Source organism: Anopheles gambiae, chromosome 3, assembly GCF_943734735.2.
Source record: "Anopheles gambiae chromosome 3, idAnoGambNW_F1_1, whole genome shotgun sequence".
Classification (NCBI taxonomy): domain Eukaryota; kingdom Metazoa; phylum Arthropoda; class Insecta; order Diptera; family Culicidae; genus Anopheles; species Anopheles gambiae.
In genome coordinates this window covers 47,759,011-47,778,449 of record NC_064602.1, presented here as the reverse complement: position 1 = coordinate 47,778,449, position 19,439 = coordinate 47,759,011, and the positions used below count along the sequence as shown (strand labels likewise).

At 44.9% G+C, this 19,439-nt stretch overlaps 1 protein-coding gene across 1 annotated transcript in view; it reads right to left on the bottom strand.

The window, feature by feature from the left end:
* Window positions 1-612: 612 nt before the first annotated feature.
* The window catches only part of LOC1279485 (protein disks lost), an 80,750-nt gene continuing 61,923 nt past the window's right edge, over window positions 613-19,439 (bottom strand). The window contains exons 2-12 of the mRNA XM_061661272.1: window positions 14,883-14,962; window positions 9,774-11,696; window positions 9,458-9,614; window positions 9,051-9,332; window positions 7,461-7,592; window positions 2,221-3,183; window positions 1,984-2,110; window positions 1,564-1,908; window positions 1,284-1,481; window positions 1,034-1,221; window positions 613-951 (exon numbers count right to left, since the gene is read on the bottom strand). Coding sequence (XP_061517256.1) covers window positions 802-951; window positions 1,034-1,221; window positions 1,284-1,481; window positions 1,564-1,908; window positions 1,984-2,110; window positions 2,221-3,183; window positions 7,461-7,592; window positions 9,051-9,332; window positions 9,458-9,614; window positions 9,774-11,696; window positions 14,883-14,962 — 4,545 coding nt within the window. The 3' untranslated portion in view covers window positions 613-801. The remainder of the gene's footprint in view (window positions 952-1,033; window positions 1,222-1,283; window positions 1,482-1,563; window positions 1,909-1,983; window positions 2,111-2,220; window positions 3,184-7,460; window positions 7,593-9,050; window positions 9,333-9,457; window positions 9,615-9,773; window positions 11,697-14,882; window positions 14,963-19,439) is intronic.

Below are 19,439 nucleotides of genomic sequence, written 5' to 3'. Positions count from 1 at the left end.
GACAATTTCAAACAAGAGAAGACCTAAACCCGCCCATGTTACCTGGTCATTTTATGACTGTGTTAAAATAACCGTTAATATGCATCTACTTTGTAACTATTTTTAGCTTTATTGACTCATCAATACAATCATAACTTTCGAAAGGAATTTTTAAACAATGCGATTTTTTTATCGCTGTAAAGAATTTTAACAAGAACATTCTTTTTATGAAAAGTATAATATGTTTAGGAAATACTTTATTTGATATAATCGAAAACTGTAGCTTAAATCTGTAGCAGGAGACTGAAAGAATTTCTCATTCAAATAAAACCTGAACATAGAATATACTGTGGTAATGTTTCTTGGCCACCCTGTGATTTTATGTACAAATACGGTGGCGCCATCTCTGGTTGAATGTTGTTTGATACAATTCGTTCGTTGCGGTTTATGTACATGCTAGAATGTTTTCGTTAAGCACAGTAAGGATGATAGGCGAATAAATTATTAACGAATACAGAATTTAATATTCACAAAAAAGCGCTTTGCTAAATTAATTTTTGAAAACATCTTATAAGCTTATATTTTTATACTAAATACTTCGGATATTTGATGAATAATTTTCAACACCATGTGTTTAGCTTTAAAATAAAAAAGTATTACTTCGTCATTGTTTATCGGCATCTTTTCCGCTAAATTGAAATCTAAGTTAAATAAAACTATCACCAACATACAGCTGCGTATCAGCTGAGATAGCCTGAGCCAGACCGTTGTCGGGTGGATAAAGCCTAGTCGTGACTGAAGCGATGAGCATGATTTTGAATATCAAAGGTCTGTAATATCTCTTGCAATATCGGATAACATCTCCAAAAACATTTCCGATTGCGAGTCGTCGATGTTGTGACCGTGCCGTCCGGAAGGTCCGCTTTTCTGCAGCACTCGCTTGATGACGGTTGAAACGCGGTCAAGGGTGGACTATACCATAAAGGAGCAGCAAATGAATGAAAGTTTGTTGTGCAATTTCACTTAACAATAAAACAAAAGTACGATTAATTACCTGTGGCCAGTCTTCGTGAAATATTGTAACGAATTGATCGTTTAGCAAATCTTTCGTTACGATACCTGCCTCCAGCAGGATGGTGATAAATTCGGCATAGTTGTCATAGTGTGGTTTGGGCATCGCGTTTACCTCAAGCATACGTATAAATCGTTTGCTAACCACATGGGAGAAGATGTAATTTGCATCTGCAGAAGAGAAATAACAATTAACAATTGAGTACAGTATGTCGCCGTAAAATGAACCAAACCTCGTTGCATTCGCTTGCGGCGATACTGCTCAATTTGTGCGGGATACAGTAAGGACCGTTCGTGTGACGTAGGCGATGCAGGTAATTCGTCCGATTCCGATGGTGGTGGCACACAGAATTGGGCCAACTTGTTATGCTTCCAAATCTTAACCGCACGTTGGAAAAGCTCCGGTAAGCTAAGATCACAGCGTGATTTTACTGTAAAAGAAGTTGTTGTAGCGAATGTTTTTTGTTACGCGCGTCCCTTTTTCCAGCTGCTGTGTAATATTGCGATACGTACTTAAAAGTAAAATCAGTTGAAGAATCATCAACCCCAACACCCGGTCCATCATCGGTGTCGTGGTGAGCCCGGGCTGGTCAAGGAAAGCATTCGTTAGTTCGAGAAATTCATTCAGCTCGTTTGCGGTAATTTTGTCCGGGCTGGACGCAGCATGGTGTACAATCATTTGAAGTTTTACGTAGAAACCGGATGGCATGATAGCGCAATTTTCCGAAACGCTGAATTCCATTGGATTGTTATTCGTTGGAACTGTTTTATTCAACTGTTGCTGCTGCTGCTGTTGCTGCTGATGATTTCTGTACGTTAAGCTTTGTGCTTCACTTGCAACGTCCTTACAAAATAAACCTAAAGAAGGCACAGCGTGAATAAAACTGCCTGCGTTACGCACTCTTACAAAATCAGTAGGAAAAAAAAACTTACCCGTGTTAGAAATGTATGACTGTCGCCATTCATTACATTTGTGAAGGCATCTTTCTAATGTAATATTTCTACACAGCTTGCGTACCGGGTCTACAGTTTCCGCCGGGAGCAATGCATCAAACGATTTCTATGGAGTATAAATAAAAACAACCAATATCAAAACCACGCAATGAAGAAAAGAAACCAAGTACTGCTTTTGTGTGTGTGTGCGTGTAACTGAGCCGCGAAAGCACTTACCGTGATTCGTTTGTTTAGCATTTTTGGCACGTTGCTCTCCCAGGTATTGTTAATGCGGTCCAGTGCTTCGTCGCAGATGCTTTGGATGCGCCGCTTTGTGTCCTCCAATGTGTTCGCGTCCACACCGGCAAAAAGCTCGTTCACGCTCTTTTTCTCTGGCAGAATGTACAGCATTTGGAAGTCCTTTATCACAGCCGAGGTGGAACGGTCTATGATGAGCTCCACGGTGCGCCGCATCGATTGGCTTTGCGACTGCAGGAACCCTTCGACCAAGCGTTGCTGAACGTTACCATGTGACAATTTCGAAAGATTATGACCTCCGCTCGCAGCGGAAATGTCCAACGACGTTTCTAGCGCATCCGGAAGCTCACTCGCTGCACCAGGCTGGTGTGATGTTGGTGCTCCCGAGTAGCGTGTAGTGATGTGCCGATACCGGCCCGTTCTGGAAAGTGTTTTCTCCACCTTGGAAGGCATCACGGACACACGAAAATCGGCCAAAAAAGGACAAGCAGCGCTAAGGATGTGCTCCAGTATGGCGTTAAAAACTAAGGGCTTTTCGATGCTACGTTTACTTTCCCTTGCTGTAAGCGACTGGTTAGCAACAGCAGCCGGTGCTTGAACGTGCGTGGACGGTTCCTTAGCAACGCTGCCGAACATATCCGATGAATAGTGGTAGTACTCCTCTGGTACGTTGGACTGATCGTACAACCAGTCCAAACAGGATCGCACGATAAACTTTGAGGTGGGTATGGCAAATAAGTCGTAGCTCGTCGCCATTCTGCACATAGCCGTCGCCTTGTAGATGTCGTGCAGCATCCGGAAAAGCTCTTCGTAGTAGCGCAAGCGGAGTGTCACCACGTCCAACATGCTGAGATACTGAACGAGCCACGGGACGGTTATCAAGAGCTTGCGATCGGTCACTGCTCTTATGAGTGCCGGTTTCACGTCAAACGGAGGTAGTAACTGAAGTGGAGGAAGTAGAAAAAAGGATAAAGTGTTTAGTCGGAGCGAAAACCCAGTCAATCAACATGGTGTTGTCGGTGTTGAATAGAAGTAGATGAGAAAGAAATAATAACAATATTCTCATACAACTGCTCTAAGAAACTGTCAAGGAACTGTAAATAGGTGAGAATATATGGTATCAAGGACTTTAGGTGACCGCCACTGTGCATACCTATGTGGTTTGAAGCATACGGGAAATTACCATATGCATTTATGTCACCCGTATCCAGACACTGACAATTGCATTAGATTTGTATTTAAAATATATTTAAATTATTTGTTTGATAAATTTCGTTCAGGAAAACAAGGAAACCGGAATTTAATGTCCCATTGTGAAATGACTTATGAAATACAGTCTGCTCCCGAGTTACGCGGTTTGTGCGTTCCCGACGAATCCGCGTGACTCGAATAACAGCGTAAGTCGAATTTTGTGGTTTTCGGCCAAATTACAATTGATAACTCGGTAATTTTTATTTAATTTAGTTCTTTTACACACTTTATCACTCATTTGATATGATTCGTGCCGAAGATTCTGATAATTATGGTTTTTAGGTCGATTAAATTTATTAACAAAAACGCAATTTATACTGCTTTGGACAGTTCTTGAAGTAAATTATATTGATTTGACGTTTGATCTGTCAAATTTAGAACAGACTGTAGTATGGAAAATTACTTCGAATTATTATACACCTTTTGTTTATTTGCATAGTTCGTTAGGTGTGAGAAAAGGCAACAATTGTATATTTGGTCCATACAAGAATAGATGGAATTAGAATTCAATAACACGTACTATTAACTTCAATAAATCCCAATACAACGAATTTGAATCAGATCAACAATCATTACATCAGATTTCGCTTTTAGCTACAATTCCATGCTTTCTCACGCTGTGCAGAATGTTTTGCCATTAATCGATATCGGTATTGATTATCCGATGTTTAAAAAAAGAAATCTCAGCTAAAAACACAGCCTAACAAGTAAACAGGAAGTTAAAAAGTATGAAAATTAGAATAACAATTGCACCAACAATAAAAGCACCTGAAGAAGAGAGTGAAGGAACTTTCTCGCCAATGAACCACCGCCGACGCGAGCTACCCCCGCGATGATCTCCTGAATCCTAGCAAGCGCATCCGGTGAGGTCCTTCCTACACAAAGAATGATAAGCCTTCGGGCAAAGGATGCCCGATGCCATCACTTCCCTTTCCCTCTCCATCCCTCCCAGCACGATGGGATGGGTACCGTTGTCCCCGGAAAAATTACCGTAATGGTATCTTCTTACGATAATGGTGCTCGTAAGACATGCAACAGCTTTCATACTCTCCACCTCCCCGCATTCTCCCCCTCGTCCCCGCTGGTTCCCTTCCGACCGCTGACACACTGACGCCGATAAACAAACACAAACACCATGTCTTCCTCTCTCTCTCTTTCTCTCTCTATCTCGCTCCCTATCGGTGGAGATGATGGAAGCGCCTAGAACGAACGAATTAGCAATGAAGGGGGGAAAAGGACGCTTTATACGCTATTCTATCCCATCCCGTCGATAGCGACCACTTTTTCCGTCCTTTTCTTATTTCCTCCTGCGTGGGATGTTGGTGTATCCTGCTTGCCGCTTACTCTACCCCTGTTCCATTCCGTTTTTATCACTATCCGATAGGGGGGAGTATTCGTGCGTTCAATCAAACAACGCACGCAGAATATTCTACACCTCTCCGTCTCGTACGAGATGGGGGTTTTTATGGGTTCAATCGAACGAGGGGGTTGTGCTGCGGTGGTTAAGACAAATGATGTAAGGATTGCGGACCGAACGCCCGTTTTCCGATTTCAATTTTCCAAAGGGATCAGATGCAAATACGCGCTGGAATCTTCTGGGAAAGGTAATAAGGAAGAAATAAGCACGGTCGAGGAGCACACCGTGCCATACCACCACCAGCTGCCAGAAAATCTACCACAAAGAGTTCGGAAACGCGTAAAACTGTGTGTTTGCTGAACCATTAAGGTGGGCTAAGGTGACTAAATTTCCAATTTGTTAGTGGCGATAAAAGAGCTTGCTGGCCGCCTTCCGTCTCAACCATCATTCTTTAAAATCCCCCACCTTGTATTTGACTGACGAAAGGGAAACGCGATGGAAAGAGCCGCGCTTTTGAGACATATTTTGCAGTACCGTACCACGCAGCGCACCACAAAATGGCGCAACATTTGCAAACAATGAAAATAAGTCTTATTAAATCTATTCCAAGAAGGGTTCGTTTTTCGGTTCTTCGGTACCGCAGTATACTGCTGAGATGGTTCGAGTGAAGCGTTGGTCCGTAAAATTGGCAGGATGTAAGTTTTTTTTTTAGCTATTTAAAAGCTCTACTTTTGATGTAAAACCACAAATATGATGAAAAAAAGACTAATGGTGGATTAAAAGTTTATTAAATGTTCCTCTTCTTCTTCTTTTTTTCTCGCGTAAGCGGAAACACTCTTATTTGACATATTTTTGCAATGTTTCAATCAGTTCTTACTAAGAGGGACGATTCGCAGTTGGAGATTGAATTCGCCCGGGTGTAGTACGAGTCGGCCCCGATGTAGTAATCCAATAGAATATTGGTCCGTCCCCAGCATCTTTGTAATTAATAAAAGGAGTTCTGATAATTTTGAGGTACTTTCTTCACTCTTTTGAACAAAAGGTGGTAATTTTTGCTCATTGCTGATAAATCTTTATTGGATTTTGTGTGATGGGAAGTTGATTCTACGACAACCTTATTGGAAAGGCTTATTTGGAATCCAATAGTGAATTTCCAAAGTTATACCTCGTTTCTAATTGGAAAAGCAACAATCGGAGGCTTTGTGTTTAAACCACATGCGGTGAAATAAAAACCGGCAAAACGAAAACCATCTTCGAAGGACTCTCCACACAAAGAGAAAGAGAGAGAGAGAGAGCGAGACCAGCGCCAGAGCAGGGAGCGGCCATTCTGCAACCGGCATTACCAATACAAGCGTAAAAGCGCAGAGTATGATAATAAAACAACACGCAACACGAGAGGCTGCAACAGAGTTCAAGCCTGCCGGAAAGGGCAGCGCGAAAAGGGCGCGCTCAAAACAAACGAAAGAAGGGCAATTCGAAAGGAACTGGGAAGGAATGAGGCCTCCATTTTTTTTAAGGGGCCCAAACCTTCGCGCTGTTCTGTGCTGTTCAGTGCCACGCGATTATGCGCAACAAGCAGCGAGGGAAGTAGCGTCCCGGCAAGTGCTGTGGCATTGTTGAGTGTCTGCCACGGCGCTTCAACCCATTCCACCGAGAGTGGGTGTTTTTTCTCTGTTTCTCACTCTCTCTCTCTCTCTCGCAGCCAGCCGCCGGGGAAAATCTATACCCCCGGAAAAAGGTAGCAGAACAATCGAGAGAGATATTGGATACGAGAGTGTGCGTCGATACTGCGGTGTGGGGGAATTACTTTCTCACGCCTTAATTTCTCGTCTAGTGCTAACAGTATCCAAGGCAGGACACGCCGCCACGGACACACACACACATATTCGCATGTACGGAATGTTCGGATGGCATTTTCTGCGCATGGTAGCTCGGAACGCAATTTCTTTGTTTTCCCGTATGCCCGGATCGTGCAAGGCCGCAATCACTATCACCACGCGATGAATCGCTCACTCTCTCTCTCTGTCTCTCTCTCTCTCTTTCGCTCGCACTGTCTGGTGGCATTATCGCAATGAGTTTCGCTTCGCCTCTGCAACAAAGGGAGGAAATTGTGAAAATTCCATTACCAGACAGTGCCAGACAAAAGATACCTCATCACCCTATGGCAGCCAGGCAGTCCAGCAGTGAATCCTGCGGTGCAAACTAAGCACAGCACCACCAGCCACTCAACCCAGCCAACGATGTCGCAGCACTGTGGTGGTGCTGAGTGGCACGATCGGTGCCGGTGCCGTGTCCCTGGGCTAGTGTGTGTGTGTGTTTGGAGAGTGAGTTTGCACGATGGGCCGAGCAGCATGGGTTTTATCGCACCAATCCATGAATGGAGCAGCAAGCAGTTAAGCAGCACGAATCAAAGACCTATTGCCGCTGGCTGCCCATTCCCACGGAAGGACAGCAAACGCAACGCAGCCGGCCACCTGTGGTTGTGGGCATGCGGCGGCACACAAATAAACCACGAGCACATACACACCCAGACACACACGCGCGCGGGCCCGGCTTCCCATGGCGATGCTGGGCCGTATACATAATTTAACACCAACAAAACTCTGCTCACCATATTACGCAGCTCGATTTGACGATTTTCCACCAGCGTGTTGCGGCATCCTTCATACTGGTATGGGCGGGCGACGATGAAACCGATAAATTTGGCCAGCACACGCATCGTGGCGATTGTTTCCGGGCGGACCTGATGAGAGTATGAGAGTAGGAAAAAAATGGAATCAGACGCAAGAATAAAATACATGTTACAGGCGCAATTAGCGATACACGTTCGCGTGGTTTCTGCACGTCTAGTAATGGAAATCAAGCCCTAAACCAATGCCCTGCTAAAGGTGCCGGTGAGGTCGCAGGCAAATAACTCAGTTATAAAGTAATTAAAAGTTTAGCTACTACATTATGGAGGCGCATGGTCTTTTATTCACTGAGAGAGTGAGAGTAACCGGTTAAGGGATGCACAGCATTCAGCCACTGTGGGCTGTGGAGGGTGTGGGATCATTTGCAGGTCGATGAACGATTTAAAATACAATAAAAGAACAAAAGCACAGCGGATCCGTTTAAGGGACAAAAAGCATGCTTCATCAAAATTGTTCTTTTTTATTTGCAAACGCTTTTCAACATTGAGGCATCGTCAGTTATCATTTTGCATCATTTGCACACCCTTCCCCCAAGGCTGATACAATCAGAGTTCACTGAACTTGTGCCAACGGTGCCATTTTCCCAAGAGGCCACCGGGGGGAAGGGGGGAAAATGTGAAGCTGTAATCGGAGACAGCCAAATGGAACTCTACCGGTGGGGTTGTTGGTGTCGTTCGCAGAGCTGGTGTCTATGCGGGTAAAATCGAGGATGAGGGTGCCCGTTCTATTTCCGCCCTTTCAATGCAAGAGAGAGAAAGAGAAGTTTACAAAGTACGCGCTAACTACCGATGTGTCTCGGCCGAAAGGTGAATCGAGTTGAGTGCGAGAACCAACAGGCGGATGATTATCGATCCGTTTTTGATGCGACGATAAACACACATACACATATACAATCTACAAACACATACACGTACGTACGCATATAAAATACGGATACGTAGGGGCTGGTTTCCATGATTTGATAATATTGCTCCACTCGTTGTCAGCGAATACGGCGAATACGGATTGGTGCGCCATTGAGCAGTTGAAAGCAAATAGGATTGGCACAATATTTATAGCATGAATGTACGAATCAAGCAATAAATGAAACGCATACACCCAATCCAGATTTGCTTTGCTTTCGTGTTAACGCATACTCATACTCACTAGTAAATTTTGTACCATTTTTTTTATTATGTCGAATTTTAACAAAAAACAAAGTGTTACTATTTGCGTACTCGGTTGAAATTCTTTTAAATTGTTTGCACACCAAGAGTGCTCATCACTTCGACAGCAATCGACACGCCAACAGTGCACACAGACACACACCCACACAGGTTCATCTGCGCGATGATAACGAAGTTTTATCAATATTTACCAACAAACCTCCCTCCGATTCGCTGCAGCTCTGTTGAATACTTGTATCCCTGTGTTCCGTACGATTCAAACGGTTTGATTTCCCCACACGTAAAAAGGGAATGCGGAGTGAGTGCGGGTTTTCCAGAACCGAAGAACCGGTTTTTCATACGTACCACGTATTCCGAGCGGTTCGAATTTTCTGCATCGGATATGTTGAAAACATCGTACGTTGAGCTGTCCATCTGGATCAGCTCGTGGATGAGGACCGCTTTTAGCTGCTCGATGAATATCTGATGGTTTTCGCTAGCCACAATAAAATCGCGGAAAAACATCTGACTGCCGGGGAAGAGATATTGGGTGGAGAAAATGCTCGGCGCAACCAGTCGCTGCCGCAGTTTGGATAGCTTCGTCAGGTCTATGTTGGGTAGCGCCATTTGCAGTTCGCTGGCGGAGTTCTGAAACGCAAACAGAGACAAGAGACAGAGAAAGTTAAGCAGCAGAAGTCATTTGATACCGTGTAGGGTGGACACGGGGCCGGGTAAAACCTCTCAAATAGAAGCCCTCTGGCTCAATCACTTACATCAAAGTTAAACGATATGATCAGCTGTGCACTAAACAGTTTAGCCAAGTGGGACATATTGATTGGGTGGTGTAAAATGTCCAACATGGCTCGCACTTTTGTGCCAAGCTTCGTCTCGAACTCCCACGCTGGGTTGAGGTGTTCGGTTTCCCATGTTCTGAAAAATGATAAAAAAAAAAAAAAACAGAATAAGCAGGATAAAACCCACACGGATTAATATGTGTCGGGTATGGGCGGTGGCTTAATCCGATATTAAGATTATGGTGTATAGCTGGTGTTAAGGAATTATTGTGTATGGGAAACTCGGGACAATTACCTCAGCGTAGCGTAGAACAGATCCCGCTGCTTGTTGAACGCATTAAATTCCTTTGACGAAGGAAAGTGATCCTTCGTATCGTTTTCCTGCTGGTAGAACACGTTCGTGATGCTGCTATTCGGCACGAGATCGCCACCGCCCGTACCCTGCTGGCTGCTGAAGGCGTTCTCAAGTTTCATCTTCTGCCCCAGCATGTCCCGCAGGAAACCATTCAACGTCGGATGCAGCACCCCCAGCTGTTCGTTCTCAACCACCACCCGCAGTGAGGTGCTGTCGAGCAGTGCGAGCTGCGTCCGCTGGCTGTGGAGCACTTCCGCCGCAAAGTAGACACAGTTGTGCGGGCTGCGCAGGACGTTGCTAAGTTCCGCCCGGCCGGTTCCATTATCTGTCCCGGCGGATGTGGTTGCTTCGAGGAGCTTTTGTGCGTCCTGGGCGATGTACCGTTCCGTGCTAACCAGGTTGATCAGATAGGCCAGCTCGTTCAGCATGTTCGGCACAAGGTTGAGATCCATCAGCAGCGCATATATCGCTACCAGCCGATCGATGGTCGATTTTTGAGTAACTTTGTCAAATTCTATGATTAGTATCGTGCTGGGTGCACTCGTACCACCTTCCGTGACGCTTTCTAGTTGCGTAAGCTCGTCCGGCATAGTTGAAGCGAGTTCAGGTGCGGGAGTTGCATTATCTACGTGATTAAAAGATGTCTGCAATGATTGCTTTGCACGGACGGGGCGTTGATTTTGTGCCGCCTCGGCCTGGAAATCGTTTCGTATCTCCTCCCTTCGGTGGCGCAACATTCCCCGAGGATCGTGGCTAGCGTCCTCTTGGCTTTCGATTGATATGAGATTGTTTTCCGCGAGAAATGATGATGAGTTGAAGTCATGGCGCCCCGATACCGACCGGCTGACGGTGGTTGGAGCGATGCGTCTCCGCTGCGTTCCTGACCTCTTCCCACTGCCACCACCGTCCGGCAGTTCGCCAAAGCCGGATGCTTTGGAATTGTTTGGAGTCATGTTTAGCTGCGGAAAGTCATTATCCTGAAACAACGGGCCTTTCTGTACGCTGGGCGAATTTAGGCCACCGGGATCATTGCTGGTCGTGCTAGCATTGCCCGCAAATGGCAAGCGCCGGTTTCTATGGGGCCGAGTGCTCGTATGTGCTGTGATAAAGTCACCGAAACAAGGTAAGCTTGTCTTGCTTCGTCGACCCGTCCCATCGCTTAATCCACTCGCCTCCTGGCGGTGCGACCCATAGCTGAACGTGCTGCTGTTGGCCGATGGATTCGAGACCTCCAGACTTCCGTTGCGTAGCGATGATCCATGGTGTGACGTTGTCTTTCCACGGCTGCCGCCGGCAATCGGGGTGCTGCTAAAGGACAGGAGCATATTACCCCCACCGGCGCTGCGCGAAGCATTATTGCTGCTCCGGGGAGGCGTCGAGAAGACGGGCTCGTTCGCGTTTCTGCAGCGTGATAGGGTTTGATTTTCGTTGCTGCCGGGCGTAGCAGGATGACCACCGTTGGCCGCATTATGTTGCGGTGGCAAGTGTTTCGGAGTGGAACACCCAATCACTCCTTTCAGTTCGATGTCTTCGGTAGCCAAATTATCGAATGTCCGAGCACTGCCGACTGCCGATTTTGCACCCGTCTCGCCGATCTCCAGTGGACCACCGCCGGGAGGGTCGAAAAGCTGGCGCGCTATCAAATGTACCGGTGTTCCGGTGGTGTCAAGTTCGCTGGCCCGATTGGTGGGGCGACCTTCAGCAGTCGGCGTTGCGGTCCCCGGGGGGATACCGGACGTTGGGTAACAAGAGCCGTCGCTGATTGACAGTTTCCGCAGCTGGGTGGCCGGATTAGTCTCGAATGCGGTACCGGTTGATACCTTTCTCGGCGTGTCACATCTTGGTCGAGCGGTTCTCGATGAACTGGAATGAGAGTGTGGAACACGCACACACAAAATTAATGGGTCAAGAAACGCAATATGGAAACGTGAAACAATAATCGTATAGTTTGATTGATAAAGTGACGAAAATAAACAGTGATTTAAAGTTGAGGTCAGTCCACAGTATTCAAATTATTACATTGAATTAAATGTAGGTGATAACAACGGATAACGTAACTATTTATGTTTGTCAATTATACATTTAATCTAAAGAGGAGATAAATTTAAATATATGAAACATACTAAACTAAATACGTCTTGTAAGTTTTCATACACCAACCAAGCCACGTTGCAACTCCAGCCAAAAAAGAATAAAAATAGACAAAAAATCTTATAAAAATACACTTGTTTTTAAGCGCTATTATGAAGAAAATACGCTCCAAACTACTAATATAGATAGCTCAAAACCAAAAAAAAAGTCTAATAGATTGATTGTTTTAGACAAAGTAAAGCTGTTTATTTCTCAACACTCTTAAATATGTAACTACAATTCTCTAGTTGAATTCACGAACCGAGGGTTTAAGGTTAAAGTAAAACGTCTCCAGTAAATGTTAAAAGTTCTCATCCATAGTGTCATCCGTAGCCACGATTGATAAAATTGCTTGGCATTCCGGATACGTCTAGTAAGTCTACATAAAGTAGAGGTTACTAACAAAAAGATCAAAACTAACAAAAAGAAACTTTAAAATTAAAGGGCAAGATTATTTTATAAATATTTATATGCACTGTTACCAGGAACCTTTATACCTGCTGAGGATCGCTACCATGACACTTGCTCAAGTAGTTTTTTGATCATATTTCGCAATTTCATGTGTTTCTTGCTTATGCCAAATAAATCATTTAACATAAAATTTTAATTTTAATAATAATTACTAAATATTATCGAACGAGATGTTTTATTTTTATTTAACATTTTTTAAACCCTACCAAGACTTTTTGAAACAACAGTACACGGCAAGAATGGGCTTTAGCATTTGAATACCATTCGTAGCGCATCATAAAGTATGTTGATTAGTGCGTTCGTTCTCACCGCAACACGAACCCGCAACATAAACGTACGCAACAAAGAATAAAATTTAAAACAGCAACAAGCAAACATAACGAACTCATTAAGATTAGGTCAAAGATAATGACATCAAGCAACGCGCGCAGAGAAGCCGATTGTGCAATTAAACTCACTAGACGCTGGCGGTTAGGCGCACTGGCCGCGTAAAGACTTCCGCAACCGATGATCAACGCGTCAACCAACAAACACATCATCGCCGCCGAGAGTATGTTGCCGACACACAGGTGGAAAAGTTATTGCTGTTTTGCTACGCGTGTGTGTGAGAGTGTTTTTTGTTTCAGTTTCGTTTGCTACTATAGCCTCACTTGTTTCAACATGTTTTGTAGAAAACGCTGCTGCTGCTGCTGTTGTTCTTCTTACTCTTTGGTTCGGTTAATCATGCAGCTTAAAATAGAAATGGTTCGCGCACCAGTGCGCTCAAGAAAGTTCAAGGTCGAGCAAAAAGCTCTTCAGCATACATGACAGGGTGGCCGGGTCCCCTCCCGTCCATTCGCCATGCTCCCGTGATGGCCGCCCCCCACTCTTTGTCAACTTCCGCAACCGCCCGTGCTTGGACCGACGTTCGGAGCACGCATTCTCTCATCGGTGCTGCCTTCATTATCTTCTCTTTCGTTGGTGGAAGCTTTTTTTTTATTCACACCGTCGACTCATCGTTGGCGGTTTGGCCAACAAACGCGCACAGCATGCAGAAGTCGATGAACGGTGGACGTAAAGAACGATGGCCCGCATTATAACTGAGATGTTTTTTTTTCTTCTTCTTCGTTTCATCCACAATCATCCTGTCGAACGATCGTGATGGGGTAGTGTGCTTTTGCTCTACTTGTGCCAGGGTGGGAGAAGCTTTCTCGCTCTTAGTAGCAGAGCGAACGATTTGGCAAATGAAATCGAATGTTACAAGCCCGCTTGAGGAGTTTTAGCTGCTTTAAGATTAGATATATTTTTCAATCTAGAATCTTAATAAGTGGTTTTAATGAACGTTAATATACTTTCTTATTAGTTAAATTTAAATTTAATTTTTAAATAGACTAACAACAACAATGTTTGCGCAGGCCATTACCAATTAAACCAACAACCCCAAAACAACGAAAATCTAGACAAAACATTGAAAGCTTCAAGAGCATCACCGAGCACTGCGCCCAGATGAACCAAGCGTGAAACCCCGCTCTAACGTGTATGTATGGATGCAGAACAAAAGACTTCGCTGCGCGAACCGTAACCGCGACGAAACGTTAGGAGCAGTTAAAAAGTCAACGTTCTGCTGGCCGCTTAGCCCAGGCAACAACAACAACAACAACAGCAAAATGAACGCGGGTTAACGAATGGTACTAAACAGCATCAGAGTTCGGTGGAATATGTAACGGGCAAAGACCTAACCTCAACCGAAGGGAGAATGACCTCTTCCCACTGTATGGCTGATGCTGCCCCCATGGTCAGGGTCACTGCAAAAGGCTGGCGAATGGCAACGAACGAACGAACGAACGAGTTTAGCGCTCGGATACTATCGTCGGCCTCTCAAGCCCCACGACACGCCACGCCACGCCATGGCGATGGTAGGCAATGCTGTAAGCATCGGAGCGACTAATGCTATTGCATTGTAATGGCTGTGCTTATGTGTGTGGTTGTGTGTAGTTTCCACCTGCGACAAAGGAGAGCGTGAATTTTGTGAAGCTATTTTGTCGCTCCCCTCCCGCCACGGCTGCATGCGCCACATGGAGCTTCGCGGTTCATTGTGAATTCTATCCTGTGATCAGTCAAGTTCAAGTGCGAACTACTTCAGCACAAGGAGAAGGCGGTAGCTAAAGCAGAAATAAAAGAACGTAAACCAAACAGAGGCCAAAGAACTTTCCATTTTATACGTGCTTAATGCTACCCTGCTCCTCCCTCCCAGTGGCATTGATGCATTCGGGCAGGTTGGGGCGCTGAGGGCACTCATGAATGAAAATGACTAATTTACATATTACGTTTTCCTGTGTGTCTGTTTTAGCACATTCCAATGCGGGTTTTTTGGCTGTTATTTGATAGGCAGGTATTTGAATAACTTCTATTATTCTAAATCTACAATAAAACATATTTAAAAAAAAAACCGCCTGACGGTTTACTCACTCTTCCGTTTGCGCACGGATGAAACTGGTGAAGTAGCTGGCAAATGCCTCCAGAGAGCGTTGCTGATGAGCTTCATGTTTCTGTACATTCCCCCGGAAAGGATCCACAAACCATCCAAACCATCACCACCGATCACGATCAGGCGAATAGAATCCGAAACGAAAGAAAGAAGAATAAGAAATAGAAACATTAGATACTATGTAAATGACTGCCTGTAAAGAGTATTAAACACCGCTTGTTAAAAGATCATAAGTATGTAGCGCAAAAAAAAAAACACGAACGTTCCCACCAGCACTTTGCGGCAAAATCTGCTGCCTCACCCTTGACGATCGCCCCGGCGAGCGCACAGCCGAGTTTATTGGCGTGTGCGTATGCCTCATTTCGATCACGATTACCTTCGGTCCAGCATCGAATTCGCGCGAAAGGTGCGTTCATTGACATACGGCTGAAGATCAAGATCAACCATCAAAAGAGCCATCACCCCACTGGCCCCCATCGTCATCGCGGCGATGACGGAAACTGGACCCGGTTTGGTTGGTCCGCGTGCCGATCATGGCGAGAATTGGCTGACCGGACGAATGGTGCCGCCACTTGCCGCTCGCGATCGAACTCGCGCGGGGAGAGGACTTAGCAATAATTTAGCTTTGTATTACTTTTCCGCCATTTGGTCAAGCAGGGGTATGTGTGTTTTTGCTTTGCCACATGTGTGTGTGTATGGTTTTCTACTTTAATTTCATGGACTTCCCTTTCCTAGAAACGACCCGCCGCCGGTCGTGCCTTGATGCGATGGAATGCGCGCGCACACACTATTGACCGAAAGCCGGTAACTAACCGGACGACCTCCCTTTCTCAGGATATTGGTGGCGGTGAGGGATTCGCAAAAATTGCTTGTCGCGGAACACGATCCTCGATGACACACGCAGGCGCGCGCAGACGAGACGCGAACAGCGACCTTCGGTTCGCCAAAGGTTGGACGGTAGTTGGCGAATTGCGCGAAACTAAATGTTCCGAATTTGTCCTTGTGTCGATTAGATTTGGCGCATTCATGGACAAATAATGAGACTCCGTTTTGGACTCCGTAAGCGATTGTCAGGCGTTCGTCAAATGACCTTTAGAATCTTTTTTAAATATCAATGACCCATTGATTTCATTGAGTGCGTCTCTGTTTTAAAGCGCAGTCGGTTTCCCGAGTTACCCGACACGTGTATTTGCACGTTTGAAAGTAATTGAAGTAATTGATTTTAAAACTTTTACAATACACAATAATAGAATCCTTTCTAAAACGTATTATATGCATATTTCAGCCTGTAAACACACATACCATTTAGTTATTTACCATTTATTGGCAATTCTCACTAGCAACAACTCAATATCCAAATCCTTTCAGGTTAAATAATACACCAGCATGGCAGCATGACCAGCATGAAACCGAAAGCAAACACTCATATCCAACACCTCGTGTGATGAGACTGCGATCATGATAACGCCACGGCAAGTGGCTAGCAACGGGCGTCATGAATAGTAATAAACGAGGTACGGCCGCATACTAAACATCTGCGTTCGATAGAGTTTACCACCTTTCCGTGCCGTCCTGCCTAGCCACCATAATTGTGGCTTCTAACGTCAAGCCTCCACAACCGACCCACCGACACACCGGCCCCCATTCTCTGTAAGACCCATCCCCCCAGAATTGGATGATACAACGCGCGAAACGAACGAACCTTGAACTGACATTAACCTCCAAAATTCGTTCTTGAAGAAGTCGATCGTCAGTGAAATAGTGGTGGCGGTATCCCCGGGGCGGCTAAATATGGTTTCCTGTCGGACAGGTATCCTGTTTGTCTTGCTGAAGATATTTTAATGGTCCGCGATTGTTAAGCGCTGCAGAAAGCAAGGCAGGCTCGATCTTCACCACGAACACTATATGCCGAGAACGGTATGGCCGAGTGAGGCTATGTGAATAGCATCCGTATATACATGATAATGTTCTCTCTGTCTCACAGATCATGCTTTCCCTCCTCTACCGTTTTTAAGGACACTAGGCACATCTTCATATTCGCATTAATCAATTTCAACGATCCTCGACGGTGTTCCAATGCGATCGCACGATTCCTATTGGATGGCATCTGCCTATGATCGAATTCTTAAACGGCTTGGTTCGATGCCCCCTCCTCATTCGTCTCGCGAAACGGAAATCCGTGACTCACCTTGCCCTCTTGGTCGTCCACCTTTTTTCATGCCGTCCATAACACTCTGCTCATGCTCCCTTCCCTTGCTCGTGCTTTCTACCGGTACGTGCTTTGAGCGTTTTGTTCAGACTCAGACAACTTCCGCTCGGACATATATATACACACACACATACATCTACAGATACGAATACGTCAGGAGCCATCACTATGCCTTGACTTAACTCTCGTTTAGTTCCCAGCCATGTTAATCCATGCGCAGCACTTGTCCATTTTCGCTTCTCCGCGTTCTATGCGATGTTTTTTTCCTGCTTCGTTTAATGGTTGCTACCTTTACCGCGACGTCTCTTTTGTACGTTCCATGGTTCATTGCCCTTCCTCTGAGGTGCCCCAACAACAGCGTGTGATGAACTGGCGAATCTTGGCAAAAGTATTTTTCCCTTTTTCTCAAGCTCGCGAGAGACCTGCCTCGGCTGAAGATCAAGGTCTCAAGGTGGCGGCACTCCACTTACGTTTCATTTACGTACGATCTGCTTCGCGCCTATTCCTCCATCCGTCGTACATCTCTGTTATTCGCTCGCTGAAGCATAAAGTTCCTTCCCTTTTTACTGTACCTGGCAATATTATGCTCGGGTAGCACCGCATGGCGCCCATACCCCAATGCTGCGTATGCTACGTGCCGTGGAAAGGAGGCTTTCGTGTAACAAAGGGAATTTAATTACTTTCGCTATTTCTTCGAAACTGCCATAACACTCGGGTGAATTCTGGTGGCCGATCATATTACGTCTGGCAGCGGAATGGGTGGAATTGGGTGTGAGCTATTTGTTGAATGTTTGCACTAATGTGACACAATAGGGGTGAAAATGATTTTGTGATTTCATAACAATGTTTGTCGGTATAAAGTATCGTGGTCAGCGATTAACAATCAAAGATAATGAAACGCGTTCATACATCGATGATTCGAGTTGGAAAAACATGTAACATACATACAGATAGAAAAAAAATGTTTGTGTTGTTTATTCGGTTATATTGCATTATTTTTTACAACTCTGTCAAATACTCACAGCACGCAATTTTTCTTCAAAAATATGATGTTATGGTAAACAGAAAGCACACATAACCTTAAATAATTCACTAAATTTATTTTAAAATCTTCAATCACTTCATAAAAAAATTATAATTACAATATTCTTCTATTTTAGGAATGTACTGTTTCTTCTATTGCCTTTTGATCGCCACAGATCGATCAATCGAAGGGCGTGCCCTCCAATAGGCTTAGTTGACACTGATTTCGACGCTACGAGAGTTTACAGTCTAGTAGTTTTACAGTTCGGTCTCGTAGTACAGTCGTCAACTCGTACGACTTAACAACATGCCCGTCATGGGTTCAATCCCCAAATAGACCGTGCCGCCATACGTAGGACTGACTATCCTGCCTTGGGGAGAAATCAATTAGTCACTGAAAGCCAAGCCCATAAGTGGTACAGGCAGGCCTTGACCGACAACGGTTGTTGAGCCAAAGAAGAAAGTTTTACAGTTCAAAATATTAGCAAAGAAATAAGTCTAAAAAATATATTTTAAATCGTTTAGGATAATTAATAATAATAATTATAATTTTCATCGGATCTGTATCGTCAGTTTAATATCAAGGACAATTTAAGAGCCACATGCAGGAGACACGCTCAGAAAAGTTTCTCCTTATTTATTTAATCATGTCCTTCCCTTCTCATACTCAGCTTCTTCAGACAACGAGTAGCAAGGTGATATATTACGAGAATAAACATTGATAAGACAATGTGTGTTATAGAACATTTATGTAACGCATATAATTAATTTAACACTCCCAGAACACACCCAAAGCACGTAAACACACTTCATACGAATCATGGCAGCATTACGTAGCACGTGTACTGTTTTAAAACATTTATTGCTCTCCCCTACACAGGCGAACAATCCGCACATACCACCTTCGCCTGCACGGTGCATGTTAAAGCGCAAGAAAAATAAGTTTCTTATCGCTGCGCAGTGTGTAAACAGATACACAACAATTGCAACCCGCAGTATACTTGCTTCGTTAACGAAAAAAAAACATACCAGCTGCGTGACGACCGTCGGCGAACGACAAACGGACACAGTAGTATCACCACCATCGCCACCCCCCCCCCCCCCCCCCCCCCTTCCCACCGTTCGACAACGCGCTCTCGTTCAAAAAGGCCGGTCAGGAAACGCAACATGAAGCCAGCAACTGTGCTGCATTCGGTGGGACATAGGGCAGTGAATTACCCAATAGTAGAAACCCAACCAGAGTGCGGACTATTCAACAACTTCTCGAAAAGCGATAGCGAAAAACTTGCTTAAGAATGCATAAAAA